This window comes from Phragmites australis, chromosome 4 (assembly GCF_958298935.1).
Source record: "Phragmites australis chromosome 4, lpPhrAust1.1, whole genome shotgun sequence".
NCBI lineage: Eukaryota > Viridiplantae > Streptophyta > Magnoliopsida > Poales > Poaceae > Phragmites > Phragmites australis.
The window spans coordinates 2,780,950-2,798,602 of NC_084924.1; the positions used below are offsets into that span (position 1 = coordinate 2,780,950).

Genomic DNA, 17,653 nt, shown 5'->3' on the forward strand with positions numbered 1-17,653 from the left:
TGAGCTTGGTTCTCGATATGTAAATGTATGCACTTAGTTTAGCTCTGAAGATACCTAGAATTTATGTGTTTCTGCAGAGGCAGACTCACTGGATACAATCTGGTGCCTAAATAATAATGTTATTAGTATGTAATTAGTGCATATTAAGTGATATTAATATATTTTGATGAATATTAAGGTTTAATAAGATAAACTAAGGGCTGTAATAGTAAAATAATATAAAATAAATGTTATGGTAAAACTTGTTTGTATATTTTTATTTTATACAATATATCTTCATATAAACAACCAAACACTATGTTTTCTCAGTGAGACTAAATAGGTACAATCAACCAAGTAAATTATTACTATATACACTTTAACACTTAGCTTGACTGAGTTAAGTCTGACATATACAGACTAGGCTAAAAAATACAAGCAATCAAACACACCTAAAAGGTTCCTAAGTCTGACACAGATCTCTAAGCCTCTAAGGCCTTCGTTTTGCTTAGAATACAGACCTCGGCATGATAAACACTTTCTGCGATTTGCTAACTATGAATCAGCTCGATTTTGGACAAAAAAAACTTCAAACAATTTTTGTATTCTTAGGTCGTATGTATCTCAAGATTCCTGACTGAGCTTTTTTACGTACTTGGGAAGTACCACGTTAGCTAGTGTTAATTTTGCTATCTTCTCCGCTTCTCATAAAAAAGGAGTTACCGTTGCAAACTTTATGTGGGGGGTAAAATACGCTAATAGTCATTCCGTAATCAGTACAGCATAGACCGCGCAATTGCATTGGAGTAAGCCGAGCCCAGCTGTTCGTTCCCTTTTACCTACCCCGAAATCTGATTTGATTTTTTTTTTCATTTTTTGAGAGGAGAAATCTAATTTGATTTTTTAAAGGGAGAAAATCTGATTTGATAGATATTAGTAGCAAGGCCCACAAACTAGCACTAAGCGCTAACTTCGATGTAAACTGGTACGAGCACGGCCCACGAAATCCGGCCAAATGTCAAATCTGTTTTTAAGAGCGGGGCCCAATCTCAAACTTGGCACAACGACGACGCGTCGTGAAATCGGTTTGTCTGACTTACTCCACGGCCGTGCTCGGCACACTCGTTCCACTTGCCATACCCATCCGTTCGCCCGTGCCAAGAACCCATCGTGAACACGTGATCCGACCGGCGGGGCCTCGTGCGGCTCCGTAGCACCCGCGCCGCAGCCACAACCACGGGGAAATGCGTAGCTCAACATACCGAAAGTCAAAAAAGTTCATCTCAACTTGTTTCTTAACTTCTAATTTATTCCAACTATAACTGCTTCTCAGATAGTCAAAACCACATAAAATTAGGATCAAAAGCCAGCCTCTTTAGCGTCTGGCTTTTTCCAGAGAAGAGCAAAAAACATAGCTATCCAAAGGGAGCATGAGACGCCAAGTAGTCCCCGTGTGCCGCCCGGCCAGGTCGCGCGAGATGTCTCATCTCGTCATGCCGCGCTGCACTGGCTGGGTCGCCACTAGCTTGGATCCTGGATGCCCTAGGGTGGGGATGGATGTGTTTTTGAAAATTGGAGGAAGGAAGATTGTTTGGTTGGCAATGCATCTGTCCAAGTTCCCAGAAGATGATGCCGCGAAAGCAGCAGCCCTCGGCTCGTTAGTCGTCACGCTGCCCTGTTAGAATATCCATCTACATCTACATGCCCTTGGTCCTCTCCTCTTCTTTGGTCTGCCCAGGGATTGGCTTCGACGCCTTTGGTCCTAGCACATCCACGCTAGGGGGTGCTGCTCCGGACTTGATGCCAGAGCGTTGTATCGTTCCTTGGTCGGCTGGATTCTCCATCAAGGAGAGTGGTCTTCGGTGGACACTCCTCGCTTATACGAATCGTGCCAGGCGTGGTTTCCGCCCTAGTGACCTCACCAATGTAATTTCCCGTTCAGTGGGCATCCTGGAGGTGGAGTTCAGCATCATGACGTTCTACCCCGACAACTTCCTGGTGGCTTGCTGAACTCAGCACGCTCGGGACTCCATTCTCACCACCAGTGGCAGGGCCTCGGACACAGATGTTGCGTGGTTTTTTTGACCTTGGACTTGGCTATCGTTTGCGTTCGCTGGCACTCTGACCTTCAGGGTCATCCTTGCCTTGCGAGGCGTTCCTCCTCACACCTGGTCTGCTTCCACGACTTAGCAGATCCTTGGCCACCATTGTTGGGTCGAGAAGCTCGAGAACGAGGTGCCCTTGGCCGAGCGGGCCGACCTCGCTGGCCTCCGCGTCATCGCTTGGTGTGACTGTCCACAAAGCATTCCCAGTATCGTCACCATGGAGGTTTCTGAGCCGCAATAGCTCCTCGGTGAGCTTCCACCGTACATCATGGAGATGAGGAGCCTCAGGTATAACGTAGAGGTCCATATTGTATCTGCGGTGGAGTTTCGTGTTCCGTCTTCCTTCAGCAGCGATGACCCTGTTCCATCCAACGATGGGGATGAGGAGTTCGATGGCCATCTGGCAAGCGACATGGGTCGTTCGGGTCTCCCAGGGTGTAACACCCTGTGTTTAGCATATTGTATAATTACAGAATTAGCTCCAAATTAAAACTTTTTTAGGATAATTAAGTAAGCTAGTACATGTACAGGGATGTGTATGTATGCCAGTACATACACCTTCACACATGTTGGAGGTATGGAGTTGACTAGTTGTTCCAAAGTTTACCAGTGCAAATTCTAGCAAAGATCACTGCATTAGGTTGACTGTCATGCATTATTAGATTTTATGATTCTTTGTGTGGAGGTTTGAAGTGAATGTCTCTCAACTCAAACCTACTCTTAGATTCTGGTCAGCTCAAAAATATCAATTTCAGATTCAAATTCCCTTTAAATCAGAGATCCAGATTAAATCAACTCCAAATAAATAATTGAAGTTGATCTTAATCCAAAGTCAAGTTCCAAATTCAAATTTCCAATTTGAATTATTCCAAAGATATGTTTGATTCTCTTTCTCTTTTTCTCTCTTTCTTTCTCTCCTCCAAATTCTCAGTGGGCTGGTTTCCTTTTTTTCCCTCTCTTTTTATCCGGCCCAACTGGTCTTCTTTCTTCTTCTTTTTAGCACGGGCTAGCTGCAGGCCCGTTCGGCCGCTTCCTTCCCCGCATGGGCCGCCATCGCCTTCCCGGCCCACTCAGCCGCACGCCAGCGCGCCGGGCGCGCCCGCGCGCGTGTTCGCTCCGGGCCGTCCACCGATGCCACGTGTCGCCCATCCACCCGCGCCACACCCCTCTTCCCTCTCCTCCTCCCTTCTCTCCCCGCCAGCGCTGCAGGCCACGTCGCCGGCCGCCGCTCTTCGCGGGACAGCTCCGCCCCGAGCCCATGCCTCTCCCTTCTCTCTGCCCCTGCCCCGGCCACTGTGCTGGCGCCGCAGTACGCGTGCTTGCGGTAGCCTGCCGCGCGTCGACCGGCCACAGGCCACCGCCGCCGCGTCGCACGCCTGGCTGCGCTCCACCTCGCCTCCGTCGACCCGCGGTGGACACCCGCGCCCGCTCGCGCGTCCCTCGCCCTCGCCTTAGTGCCGCCTCCCCTCCCCGCTATAAATAGCAGGCCGGCACTCCCTCCTTATCCATTTCACCACTTCCGCCACCGCCGCCCCGTTTCTCGCCTCGCCACTGCTCGCCGTCGACCATACGCCACCGCCGACGAGCTGCCGAGGAGGACCTTAAGCCGACGCTGCCCGCGTGCCACCTTTCGTTGGCCCGAAAAGCTCGACGGGAACTGCCTTTGCGCGAAGCCCGAGCCGCCGTCATTTGTCGTCCCCACCGCCGACCACAGCCGCCGCTTGCCACCGTCCGACCTCACTGGTGAGCCCCCTAGCCTCCCTAAAGTCCCTAGGCTAGCTAAGTAAGCCACCCCATGCGCCAATATGGCTGATAGCCGCACGCCGACGCGTTTGTGGTTCGGCCACCGCGTCTGGTCGCCGCCGGCACGTGCCTGTGTCGTATGTGTGTTCACCGGCCGTCGTGCCGAGTTCTTCGGGACCGTGAGCCCCGTTTTCTTGCAGGAAGAACGCCTCCCCGTGCAGGGGAGGTGCTGCCGAATTTTGTCACGCCGCCGCTTCCCCCCCCCTCCGGCGCTGATCTGACACAACCGCCGCCTCTCACTGTTGTCGCCGTGCTGTCAGTCGAGTTTGCCGTGCCGCGTAGTGCCCCGGCGTCTAGCTCTCGCGGCGAAACCCTAGCGGAAACTCGTCGCCGGCGAGCTTCTCCGCGCCACGCCATCGTAGCCCTCGCCGCCGACGCCAAATCCCCCTCCCCTCCGCCGCACGCTGCGCGCGTGCGCCATGGGCTGCCCTGCTGCGCACCCCCGCTTAGCCCACCGGCCGGCCAGTCGGCCAGGCCGGCCTGTACCGCAAATGGGCCATGCCTCCTGGGCCGGCCCAGGTTCTATAGGCCATAGGCCGCCGGCCCGATGACTCTGTAGGCCGCACTGTGTGGGCCCATTACTGTAGATCCGAGCCCAGCCTAGGCCCAGGCCCGGCCCATCCAGGCCCGGATGGAGCCCAAGTGGGTCCCACTTGGTCACTGTTCCCTTTCACTGTTCAGTGGGCCCACCTGTGAATAGTGTCTTTTTCATATTTTTCCTGAATTAAATCTTCCAGGGGCCGTAACTTCTCCGTTCTGGCTCCGATTTTGGCGTTTCCTTCGCCGAAATTCCTTAAAAATCAAGATCTACTCATTGGCCAACTTGTGTTGTCTGTTAGGACTTATTTGGCTTTTCAATTGGTATTAATCGGTTCTTCTTTAGTTTAGCAGTATTGATCGTAGTTGTAAATTACAGAGGAACAAGGATAATTGTTTTGCGAGATCTGTGCTGGGATTATTCGGGCTGAGAAGGATCCTGACTTTGACCAAAATCAAGAGGAGAACTCCGGAGAAGGCAAGTCCTATTTTCCTTGATCATATTGAACCTATGTTTTCCGATAATCTACATGCTCAACTAAAACTGGGAATACTACTGCATGTGCTATGTATTACGCTTTTGCAATTGTTTGTAGTAGTTAATCCTATCAACACTTGCCATGCCATAACTAACTTCACCCAGAATACATATCACCCTAAGATTACCTATTGTTATCTATATTAACGATGGAAGACGTCTTGATATCTAGCATGCTTAGGATTGAATACGTCTCCTCAGAGGCGTCGTTTTTAAACGCATCTCCTCGGAGATGATAAATTATCATTATCCAATGACAAGTCATATACCATGAATCCTTGGTGGATATGAATTTCGTGATGGATGTGAGATCCTTGTCAGTGTGTGGGATATGGTGGGTGGTGTGTAAAAACTAGTGAAAACTGTTTTGGCGGGGGCAGGTAGAGTAGTCCTCTGTGGGAAGGGATGCTTTTGGGGGCATGTGGTATTGTGCGAATACTCGTGCTGGGAGATGCCCACCCCGGCCGCTTAAGGACCGAGTCATTGCGGCCCGTCTAGCCTAGCCACTACGTACAACCATGCGTCCTGTATGGGCAGGACTTGACTTTCCTTTCACTGGACTGGGTCGGACATCATACCAGGAGGCTGAGAGCAACGAGCAGGCAAGTACTATCCTGTCCCGCATGCTTGGAGGTTTCTAGTACCGGCCAAGGCTTAAAAAGGGATGCTGGCCTTCGGAAGCATGCAGCTCTGGTACTTAGGCGTGTCTCGTGGAAAAGCCCAGCAGGAAAGGTGTTATGGAGGGTCTCGCTATGATTCGCTCCCCTGCATGCAACAGTGGGAGGCTGAGCATATCGCGTGGGTAAAGTTGTACAACCTCTGCAGAGTGTAAAACTATTCGAATAGCCATGTCCACGGTCATGGACATGCGAAAGCAGCAATCGCGTTGACTAGACTCAGGGTGCGTGTGTCTTAATGAGTGAGTGTGTGGACTAGATATCCGTATGTTAATGTTCTTGGCTCGATTCCGCCAGAAGCTGTGTGGTACTAGAGGTACACCAGTTGTGATAAAAGGGACTGCGGAGTGAGGTATAGCCCCTCCCAGGACCGAAAACCCCCAGATAAAGCTTGTTACTGGTTTTGAACTATTAAAACAATTTTAAAGATAATCATTGATGATACAACTGAATACCTGCATAGATTGCTTTACGCTAAAACTATTCCGTAAAGCCTTATCCTTGAAATACTTCATTATGCATCTATGAAACCCTTGAAAGTAGTATAGGGCTTGCTGAGTACCTTTTGTACTCACTCTTGCTGTCATTCAGATGAAGAAGATAACACCGACCTTGCCGGGGGCGAAGCCGGAGACGAAGAGTAGTCTAAGCGTCGTGTTCGCACCCTCGCTGCTTGTGGCTTGGGTCCTTTTTCCGCTGTGCTTTTCATGAAGGCCGCTAGACTATGTTTGTAAAAGACAATATGGTTTGTAACTTAAAGTACACTGTACGTTAATGTATTGTACGAAGTTTGACTGTGATACTACAACTGTTGTACTGTGCGTATCAGCTACGTAATCCAGGGACTGATACAGGAGGCACAGGAGATCCCGGCAACGCGGGTCTTACACAGGGGGAGGCAAGCGTCGTTCCTTCCATTGCCTGCCACAACAGTGGGTGCTAACTCCATATTGGTCGGTGGCCACTCTTGCAGTGTGCTCTAGGTGGCCAGCATTCTTCAGCCTCAGGGGTAGCAGCACACGTCATTTTTGGCTCTTTCAACAGTGCACCGTCCAAGGAAACTACAGCTCACGTGTCCCCACTCACGGGCATAGACGGTCGGTCATCGGCTTTTCACACGTCGCCGTCCTTGGAAACCTTAGCTCCCATACCTCTGCTCACGGGCGCATACGGCGTGGTGTCCCCTTTTCGCATGGCTTCATCTCTGTTGTCGCAGGCCGAGATGCAGGAGCTAGCTATAATCCTCTCTCACGCCCGTGAGGTCTCTCCCTCTAGGGGCTATGACACAATGACAGACGAAGCCTTTCCCCGCGTCAGAGGGACAGTCCATGACGTCGTCAGGCCTTGGGTGACTCGGCATGTCAAGCTGGTATACTCTAGGCGTCGCTGTCCTGCTTCCAATACTGGTCATTCAGCGGGGTAGCAGGGTCCTTTATCCTGATTCTGCAGTAGAGCTCAGTGCTCATGAGACTGCGGATCACTCTTCTGGGAGCCCGCCTTACCCGGGCTGCTAACCTCTCACTCCTCCTTCGGTGGGCCGCGACGTCCGCCCACTTGGGGGTTGTGTTTTGCGTGGCCCATCATTGTGGTCTGGATGATGCAGGGTCCATTGTCGGACGGGCTATAGTACCACCCCGGCATGGTGCGATGATTTAACTATCAGCGACAGCGCTGCGTCCACCGTCCCGCCCCACAATGCAGTCAGCTCCGCAGTGCTTTCCTTTCTTCAGGGGCTCACGAAGGAAATCCCTGCCCCATTAGCAACGTCTACCCGTATACCAGTGTTGGTGCCACATACGGACCAAGGTCCAGGGGGAAGCAATCGGCTTGCAGCTAAGTCAAGTCTTTCGGCCACTTGACCATCTAAGCGAGTGAAGGTCCTGCTGATGCGTAGGCTCGGCCTTCTAGGGGAAGGTGACTCGGTCACCCCGCAGCTGCACCAGGCTTACATTCGTTTGATTGAGAACCCGTTGTCCGCACAACACCTCCAAGCGATTCAGGATCTCTTCCCCAAATTTGGCTTGGCGTCCATGGCTCTAGTGGATGATGTCGATGGTTAGGCTTCTTAGGGGGTCGGCTCTGCGTGGTTGTAGCCTCAATGGATAACCACAACTTCTTGAGCTGGAATGTTTGTGGACTCAACAGCAAAGCCCGTCGTGACATTGTACGAACTACGATAGCAGACCACAATGTCTCGGGTGTCTATTTGCTAGAAACCAAACTCAATGTAATCAACCCCTTCCTACTTAATGATATATGCGACTCTACTTTCTCTGGGTACTCCTTGCCAGTAGTGGATACTAGAGGGAGCATTCTTGTTACCTATCGTTAGCCGCTGTCTCTCACCATCCAGATTCGGAAATTCTTCGTCAGCGTTCGGATCTTGTCACAACCAGAGGGTTCTATCCTCCTGACGTCCGTCTATGGTCCAACTGAAGAGGCTCAGAAGACCTGCTTCCTCGTTGAGCTTGCTGATATCCGTGTGGTGCATTCTGGGCCCTCGGCTGGTTTTGGGAGACTTCAACATGATTACCGCTGCCTCAAACAAAAATAACAGTAACATCAATAGGCGCTCTATCACATGGTTCTGCAGATTCATCTCCGACTATGAGCTAAAGGACCTGCATTTGTTCGGTCGTTGCTACACTTGGTCGAACGAATGTTCTTCCCCTACCCTCATACGCCTCGACAGAGCGCTAGCTTCCACAGAGTGGGACGACGTGTTCACGAAATGCTTCTTGCAGGCCCTTTCTTCCGACTGCTCCGATCACTGTCCCTTGTTGCTCTCAACGTCAATGCGTTCTAGCAGTCGACGACGCTTCCACTTTGAGACCTTTTGGACCAAGATGCTAGGCTTTCTATCCACGGTTGAGAGAGGGTGGGTCTTGAGACTGGATGAGCACTTGAAACCTCCTCTACTACGTTTAGACATCCTTCTCAAACGCACAACGAGGGAGTTGCAGAGTTGGAGCAGCAAAAACATTAGCAACATCAAAGGCCAGCTCCTTGTTGCTCATGAGGTGGTCGCCCGTCTAGATGTTGACCTGGAGGGATGGGCTCTCACACTGGCCGAGTTGCAGATGCGTAGACACCTGAAGGTCATTTGCCTCGGTCTCGACTCCCTCGAGCGATCGATCACTCGTTGTCACTCAAGAGCGGCGTGGTTGCGCGAGGGTGATGTCGACACGAGGCTTTTCCATTCATACGCCGGCCTTCGCGCATGGAAGAAACGTATCACCTCTCTCTCCATGGATGATGGCCTGCTATTGACCCATCCGGCGATGGAGGAGGCGCTGTTTCACCACTTTCAGTCCATGCTTGGCATCGCCACACCAAGACAACACTCCATCGATTTAGCTGTTATTGGTATCTTGCCACAATACTTACAATTGCTAGACACCCCCTTCAGTGAGGACGAGATCCTAGGGGCTGTCAAACGGCTACCGAACAATAAGGCCCCTAGGCCGGATGGGTTTACCGTGGAGTTCTATCGCGTTGCATGGCCTATCATAAAGGCAGACATGTCTTTGGCAATCTGCACTTTCGGTTTAGGCGATACAAGGGGCCTTCACCATCTAAACAATGCTCTCATCACATTGCTACCTAAGAGAGAGCCAGCCTGCTTGGCATCCGATTATCAGCCGATAAGCCTTATCCATAGCTTTGGCAAGTTGATCACCAAGACCCTCGCTCTTCAGTTGGCTCCTCGCATGGATGTTTTGATCACTAACAATTAGAGTGCCTTTATAGCCGGTAGATCGATACGTGATAACTACAATCTGGTGCATTCCACCACGTGTTTGCTGAAGAAATCCAAGCGGTCCAAGATACTTTTCAAATTGGACATCTCTAAGGCGTTTGATTCTATTAGCTAGGTTTTCCTCTTGAAAGTTCTATGGGCCTAGGGTTTTGGTCCACATTGGTGCAGCTAGATAGAGGACGTTTTGGGATCGGTATCAACTCGGGCCCTTCTCAACTCAGTTCCTGAACCTCCTATTCGCCATGCCAGAGGGTTGTGTCAAAGCGACTCACTCTCACGCTTTATGTTTATGTTGGTTCTAGACACTCTGGCTCGCATTCCGCTTAAAGCTGGCTCCTCAGGCGTTGTCGACTCGGTTGGACATAGCTCCATCTCACACCGTTGCTCGCTTTACGCTGACGACACGATGCTCTTCTTATCTCCTTCTTCGGATGACATTCATGCATATCTCGCCTTCCTCCGCTTCTTCAGGGAGGCCACGGGATTGAAAACAAACGTCAACAAGTGTACGACGGTACCCATCAACTGCACCGACGAAGACATTGATCTAATCCATGCACACCTCCCATGCGGCCTGTCTTCCTTACCCATTCGGTATCTGGGGGTGCCCCTAACAGTTAGTCGCTTGCGTAAGAGCCATTTGCAGCCTTTGATAGACCATGTGGTGGCAAAGCTTCCTACATGGCAAGGTAGGTTGATCTCCAAGCCGGGCCGAGCCACCTTGGTGAAATCGGTGATGTCTGCTGCACCGCTACACACCCTCATTTCTATGCAGTCCCGCCATGGGTGATAAAAGAGATCGATAAGATTAAGAAGGGTTTCCTTTGGGTTGGTGAGAAAGACGTGTTTGACGGCCACTGTTCCGTCACTTGGAATAAGGTTTGACGGCTGTTGCAGTACGGAGGGCTCGAGATCTAGGACCTAAGGCTCACTGGCTTGGCGATGCGCCTCCGGTGGCTGTGGTGGCAGAGATGCGACCCCTCCAGACCCTAGGCCGCTCTCCCTCTAGAGCACGAACGTGAAGTGGTTGCTATCTTTGATGTTTCTACCATATTCGAGGTGGGTAATGGGAAATCAACTTGCTTCTGGACTGATGCATGGATTGGTGGCCAGTCTATTCGTTCCTTCACTCATGATCTTTTTAGTTCGGTCTCCCGATCAGCTGCTAGGTGCATATCAGTATGCGATGCCTTGCGCGAACGAAGATTGATCAGAGACATTACGAGGCCTTTAACTCTACTGGCTATCACTCAGTACCTGCATCTTTGGGACCATCTCGACTCCATCCATCTAAGCGGAGCAGATGACCGGATCATCTGGAAATGGACTTCATCAGGGCAGTACTCTGCCAGTTCAGCATACTAGCTGATGTTCCAGGGAAGTATATGGTTTGGCGCAGCTAAGTTGGTGTGGAAAACCTGGGCACCTAGGAAGGTGAAGTTCATTGATTGGCTCAGGATCCTTGGCAGGCTTTGGACGGCATTCCGAAGGCGAAGGCAGACTTACAGTTAGACAACTTGTGCGCCTATTGCTCTCAACTTCCTGAGACAACCGATCATCTGCTTCTTCACTACCTGGTGGCGAGGGAGGCATGATGGCAGGTGCTGGGAGTTCATTCCCCTCAGGCCGAGACCACTTTGCTTGACTGGTGGCTTTAGCTTCGTGGTCGGGTGGCTAAAGAACTACGCAAAGGGCTCGACTCCCACATACTCTTGATCACCTGGACAAGAGGAAGACTTCGAGTATGAGAATGTGGGAACAACTATGAGGACTGAGAGGAATGAAGATCGATTGCGGGCATTTCTTAAAGTGCATCGACAGATTGAAGACTCGACGCATGAACAACTTCGAGATGATCTTATGGAGCATATGTGGCAACTCCATGTCCAATAGTTTGTTCATGTCTGTTCATGTTTTATTTGGTTTATTTAGACCCTGTGTTATGTTTGAATTTGAATTTAAAAAATTATGGATTTGAAATGTTGTTGAATTGTATGCGGTAGAAACATAAAAGTTTGACTTATTGTCATATGAAAATGAAGTTAATATAGAGTATATATGCACAATCGGAAGAGAAATAGAAGAAAAAGAAATATAAAGTGAGTATATAAGTAAGCTGCTGAAGCCGGTGCACAAAAGAACTCACCCTATAATAAAAGCTTATTCTATATGAACTTATAGAGGAGCATTATAGGTAAACTGCTGGAGATGCTCTTATGCCACATATGTTTTCACAATGGCCCAAGTTTTCCAGCACCTCCACACATACAACACATGCACATTTGAGCTGCTCTTGTTCTGCCCCAAACTGTCTCTGAACCTGACCCTGGTCTCTGAAGCAGTATGGGCTACTTTCTCCATCCCCACTAAACCATGCAGAAGAGATTAGCATGGAGCCATTGATTATAAGAATGGAAACAAGCATCATGTTAGCACTGAGATGATCAATGGAGTATGGACTGCCTCCGCTGCATTTTCAAAGCAATTTATACTCTTCGAGATGTGTGCTGTCAGCTATATGATCCGTCAAGAACAATGGCATGGATGTTAGTTATTTTCTGTACTCCCCTCCGCAAAGGCACACAAGCTGCTGAATTAAATCTGAATTCTGCCCATTCCACCTTTCGGTGCGCCACACTGACATTCAGAGGAGAAAAAGGCGACGACAAAGCATAGCCCACAATCAGAAAGACAAGTGAAAAATAGGAAAAGGAGGTAGGCCTCCATAATGGCATCACCACCACATGCCATGCTTCTCTTCAGAAGCCTGACACTAAAGAAGAAAAAGAAACTAAAGAGAGAAACTAGAAATCAGCACACGACCCATTCACAAGACAGATGACACTATCTAGGCTAAAGAAAACCGACTCGGATGGGGTACTACATTCTCAGGGTGTTCATGTTAGGGGCAGTTTGAGCTCCTGCCAGGGCCTCCATAGTAGAAATACGTGCCCCAATCGCCATTGTTACCGTTCTGCACGGCGTAGCAGTTTGATTGCTCAGTGAATGTGCCCACACCCTTCGGGGCTTTCAAGCTGTTGGTGCTGTCCACCACCTGTATGTTCTTGAAGTAGCTCGACTTGCTGAAACCTTCTTCCGGGAAGTGCCCGCTGCCCATCTGCGTTGATGTGTGCACGCCGTCGGGCTGCGAGTTCACCACCTCCCCGCCCCACTCAATCATCGAAGCGCTGTCAGCGAGGTAGGAGAAGAGGAAAGATGGCCAGTAGCCAAGAACATAATCCTTGCCAAATTGCATCCACCAGTTGCCCTCCTTTGGGTCCTGCACAATTTAAACATACAGCAGAGATCATTAGCAGCCACACATTGGAAAAGTAATGTATTCACATTGGCATATCAAGATTTCAGTATCAGGGAATAGTAGCCGTATAGCTTTCAAAAGGATGCATTCATGTTGTACCATGCAAATCATGCATTCATTACCCATGCTCAATGGAAATGAACAACACTCCGCTTACTATCTTGCACTTAAGGCCTGTTTGGTAGAGCTATCCCTGATTCAAATTCTCTGGAGGAAGTGATTCTGTGGCTGAAAGTGATTCTCTAAAATAAAATATATGAGGAAGTGATTCTGTGCGGGAAGTGAATCAGAGAAAGCTGATTTTTTTAGCTCTCCAACTTCTAGTTCATTTCAGATAATCACTCCCACGGATTCCACTCAGGGAGCTAAAAGCTGAAAGCTACTGTTTGGCAGAGCTCCCCCCAATTCCAGCCGGGAAGCTGCTCTGGGAGCTCTGCCAAACAAGCTCTTAGAATGCTACTTTGCTGGTTGAGGTGAAAAGTAGCTATGGTTCTTTCTTTTGAAAAATCAAAAGTGGAGTAATCATTAGAGATAAGAAAGGTTGTTGAGAAAAGAAGTATGATAACCACAGGGTGAGGAAACTAATTTTCAAAGCCCCAGGGTTCAGTCAAAGAGGTGGACGAGTGAGAGCATAACAGCAAGTGGGCAAAAGATTCTTAGTGTCTGTGATAATTCTGAACGTACTAGGCGTGGCATGTGGTGAGTCACTAGTTTAATTACTTGCTCACCTTCCAGATCAGTATACTGACATCATATTGGGAACCAGAGTAGCTTGAGGTTGGGAAGATGCTGGCTCCCATGGCAATCTCACTGTTAATCTGAACGAACCCTGAACACAGTATGTTGTAGCAGCCCGTTGCTTGGTATGCATCACTCTGCAGAATGTAAGATGGCAAAACATTTAGGGGTCTCAAACAATTAAGAAAACAAAAATACATGCTCAATTCATAAATTCGCTGTGCAAAACTTACTGTCCAGTACGTGAACAGCCTTGTGTTGTTGTCACCATAGAGGTCCGGACTAACCTGATCAAACAAAGGAGAAGCACAACTGATTCAGAGCTCGTGGTAACACACACTGCATTGCAGCAGGGCTACCAACCGCGAAAACGGTGCTGCATTTACACAACACTGATTGTGAATGTGAAGCTCATGAGCTGTGGGTCTTTCTCTACCTGCCATCCAGCCTCGATGCTGTTAAGATCCTCACCAAATGACCCCCCCAAGATCCAGAGCTGGGACAAGCTGAATTCGTTAGGCTGCTCGATCTTGGGCTCCCAGACATTGATGGTCGCCTTGGCGCCGTAGTACTTGTCGCCTTGAACGTACGCTATCGCATGCTGCAATTGTCAACAAGAGTTATGGCACTACAATATCTTCATCCACCTCAACAACACGGGTGATACGAGTACGTACTTGATGGCCGCCCTCGTTGAGTAAGGTGGGATTGACGGACATAGGGTTCGCAATGGTGTGATGCTTCCTGCCGTACCGCCGCATGGAGCTTGCCCTGAGCAGGTCGTTCTTCTTCGTTCTCCTGATTGGGACGGTGCCTTCCGGACACCTCCCATTCTGGTGCCAGAGCTGAACCATAGGCTTCTCGTCGCTGCTGCTGGAGGCCACATTGCTCTGGGATTCGTCGTACAGGCCCTCCGGGTAATAGTTCGGCCTCATCTGTAAAGAGTATAACGCGTTGACTGCAACAATCCAACGAAAACTTGGCTGCCATTTTTGCAAGCGAAGCAAATGAATTTATTTACCTGAATGGTGTGGTTCCTGAGATACGGGTGATCAAATGCTGGCTGGTGTGAGATGTGCACACAGTCTATGGTGTCGCCATCTGGGCTCTGCTCGATTTGCAGTTTGCACACAGCTCAATTAGATGTGTGGCTAAGAATTGGAAGATAGCTCTATTTCGAAAGGACTACTTTGACAATCTCTGAGCAAAAAAACGTGCCCTTGTCAAGCAAAAACGAACTTCACAAAGAATAAAGTGTGCAGAAAAGAGAAATTGTGCAGAAAAGAGAAAGATACGAATTTTTGCGCAAATTGTAAAGCGAGAAAGCGAATTCCCCTCAAGAACAACCGCAAAAGAAGCCCCAAAAGCTATCTTTTTTTTAATCAGAACACAACTTCACCTAGCTCCTCGCTTGTGCTTGCTCAAATGCTCCCAAATGCAGCTAAATAACGCTATATGGAAACATTTTTCTCCCCAAGCAAGCAATTCAAATCTACTTGAGAGCAACGGCAAAACAACAGGCTTGACACACCTCCGAGAAAAGAAAAAAAAAATCCAAAGGAAACAACTTGACGCACCTCGATGCTCTGGACGGCCGGCTTGTTGAGCCGCTTGAGGTGCTTGTGCATCCTCGCAGACGGCGACCTCGCGGCGGCGGCGGCGGCGCAGGACAGGCAGATCACCGCCACGAGCAGGCACGCGATCCCCCGCGCGGTGTCCATGTCCGGTGCCTCTTCACGCCTCCACCGCTGCTCCGCCTCCCTCCTTCCTCCTCTACTCTCACGACCTCCACCTCCGGCGAAGTGGCAGCAGAGCCGCCCCTCTTTTACCAAAATCGCCCCTCGCCAGCGGCCGCGCGACTGCCCCGAGGACTGATTCGAGAAATTTGAAACAATGCGGGGTGGGACTGGGATTGGGAGTAATGGCTCCTCGTCTCGGGCGGCTCCTCGTCTCGGTTGGGAGCGGAGCGCCCACTACCGCTCACAAGTGGGCAGTGAAGAGCACTGTCGCTGGTCGCTGCTACTTTGGTCACTTCCGAGCTCTGTTTTTGGGTTCCTAGACCAAAATGCCCCTCTATGATTTGGAAATTATTAGGCGCACCCGGCGTACAACGTCAAAGGGGGACCAAAGCCCACTGATATGTGGGCTCCAGGGACGGTTTGAATGGAGATGGATAGACTACTCACAATGCATAATATTATATACTGTTATATTTAAAACCGCAACGTTATAGAGATATTCTTAAATTGATGCAAACAAACAATCACTCAAAATATATAGTATTGTTGTTTACAAGAGAATTAATTGTTGCATGTGTTGCGTCTATAATAATAAATCCATAAAATATGTGACACACCCGGTATATGTGATATCTAATAAATGTGTATCATAACACCATGAGTAGTCTTTAACACACCCAGTTTTGTCACTGATGCAGTGGATGCTGAAATTCGAATAATGCTGCTAGTAAAAGTTTGTCAACAGCAATTAATACAAGAGAGGATCAATTGTTTATAGTCATGTCAAACCAAAATTTCTAATAAGTGTACATTGATTTATTAATTAAATATTGTTTGTAAATATAGAAAAATAATATAGTTATGACGTCACCGTAGATACACCGTAAAACTAAATTTATTTACACTATAGGTAACACAAGAGAAACTAGAACTCAAACGTAATATTGATTATACTATTGATTATGCAGGTTCGAATTGGTTCGAATGGCTTGGAGCCATTAAAAGAAACACGAAGTAGTGGTTGCTCAAGTAGAACTGAATTGGATATTATGCATATAATGTCGTATGAGATTTTGATCCAATCGTGGACCAAAACACGTGAGTTGGAACTTTAAAAAACAAATATGAACTAGGAAAAGCATACAATATTCATAAATCTAAATATATTAAACTAGCCAAATGACTGCACAAACTAAGATAGTGTTTGATTCACACATTGGTAATGCAAACAGTAAGGGAAATGGATTGCAGGAAGATTTGGTTTGACGTGGTAATGATATGGAATATCATTCATTACAGTCGTTTGTATGCAACACATGTATGGGCAGACATTCTTCAAATTTCTGAATATTGAAAACTGCTCTACTGATAGGCCAACAAATTATATGGTAACGAGTTACACGCCAAGTTAAACCAAACACATGTAACGGTTTGACTTACCCTCTGTAATCCAATTAAATTACAAAACCCACAAACAAACACTATCAGATTTTGATTCACCGTAGATATATTTCCAATGAGAAACCACATCCGAAATGTTTTTAGGAGAATTCGAAGTGGCGCCAAACGTTGCATTATTAGTGTAAAAGAGCTTTCGCTTAATAAAGTGATTAGCCCGTGCTTACGGTTACAAAAGCAACGCGTTACGGACCGTGCTCAATCTACTGGATTTCAGCACGACGTGCACGCAAAGGCCACAAAAGATACCAAAATTTACACTCGATGTTAGACTACTCCAACCATATTCCCTTTATTTCATTCTCTTTTCGATTTTCTTCTCCGTTCCTATTCCCTTTATTTTCTCTCATCTCCAACAGTTTCACTTCGAAGGGAATCGCGAAGAGAACGGAGAGAATCCTGTTCTGAAAGAAATGACCCTAAGAATCCCGTCGTGAAGGAAAACCGTTGGGAGCGCTGAAGTGAATAAAAATCCCTTTACGACGAGAATCTAGACCGCGAAAGGAAGCTGTTAGGTTTGATCTTAGGATCCACTATCCGGCAAACGTCCGTACGATCACGGAAAACTGTGTCCGTAAACCCTATATTTTTAATAAGTGTGCTCGTTACAGACATTGTTCGGATGTTTTCACTTTGGTACATCACTGGTACTTACCATGGATAGATTAAGCGAGCAAGCTCCGGTAAAAAAACCTGCGCACGGTAATTATATTGCTCGCGCTGTGCTTGTTGGTTCATTGTTGGCTGTGGTTTTTGCTTCATTGTTGGCTGTGGGAGCAGCAACAACATCATTAGTGTTTAAAGGTCTTAATGAATCTTAATACGGGTCTCACATGTACTGATTTAATTTAAGATCTATTTTTTTACATATATAACTCAGACCGAACTTTAAGATAGATCTCACTCGAAAATAAAAAAATTATTATTGACGGCTTCGATTCGTTCTATTTAACAGGTAATAGAGAGAAGAATAAATATAAAACAATATTTTATTGCTTAA

The 17,653-nt window shown here is 48.2% G+C and overlaps 1 protein-coding gene across 2 annotated transcripts; it reads right to left on the reverse strand.

Moving 5' to 3' along the window:
- Positions 1-11,990: 11,990 nt before the first annotated feature.
- Positions 11,991-15,465, reverse strand: LOC133915203 (protein neprosin-like). 2 transcript variants are annotated; one of them, XM_062358274.1, is made up of 7 exons: positions 15,034-15,465; positions 14,478-14,564; positions 14,134-14,391; positions 13,893-14,057; positions 13,690-13,743; positions 13,447-13,593; positions 11,991-12,679 (listed from the first exon to the last, which is right to left on the reverse strand). In XM_062358274.1, exons 1-7 carry the CDS (start codon positions 15,175-15,177, stop codon positions 12,302-12,304), a joined length of 1,233 nt encoding a protein of 410 aa, XP_062214258.1. In that variant the 5' UTR covers positions 15,178-15,465; the 3' UTR covers positions 11,991-12,301. The 2 variants fall into 2 exon arrangements, with proteins under 2 accessions (XP_062214258.1, XP_062214259.1); XM_062358275.1 differs by having other exon boundaries at positions 14,478-14,656; positions 15,034-15,174.
- Between the last annotated feature and the right edge of the window lie 2,188 nt (positions 15,466-17,653).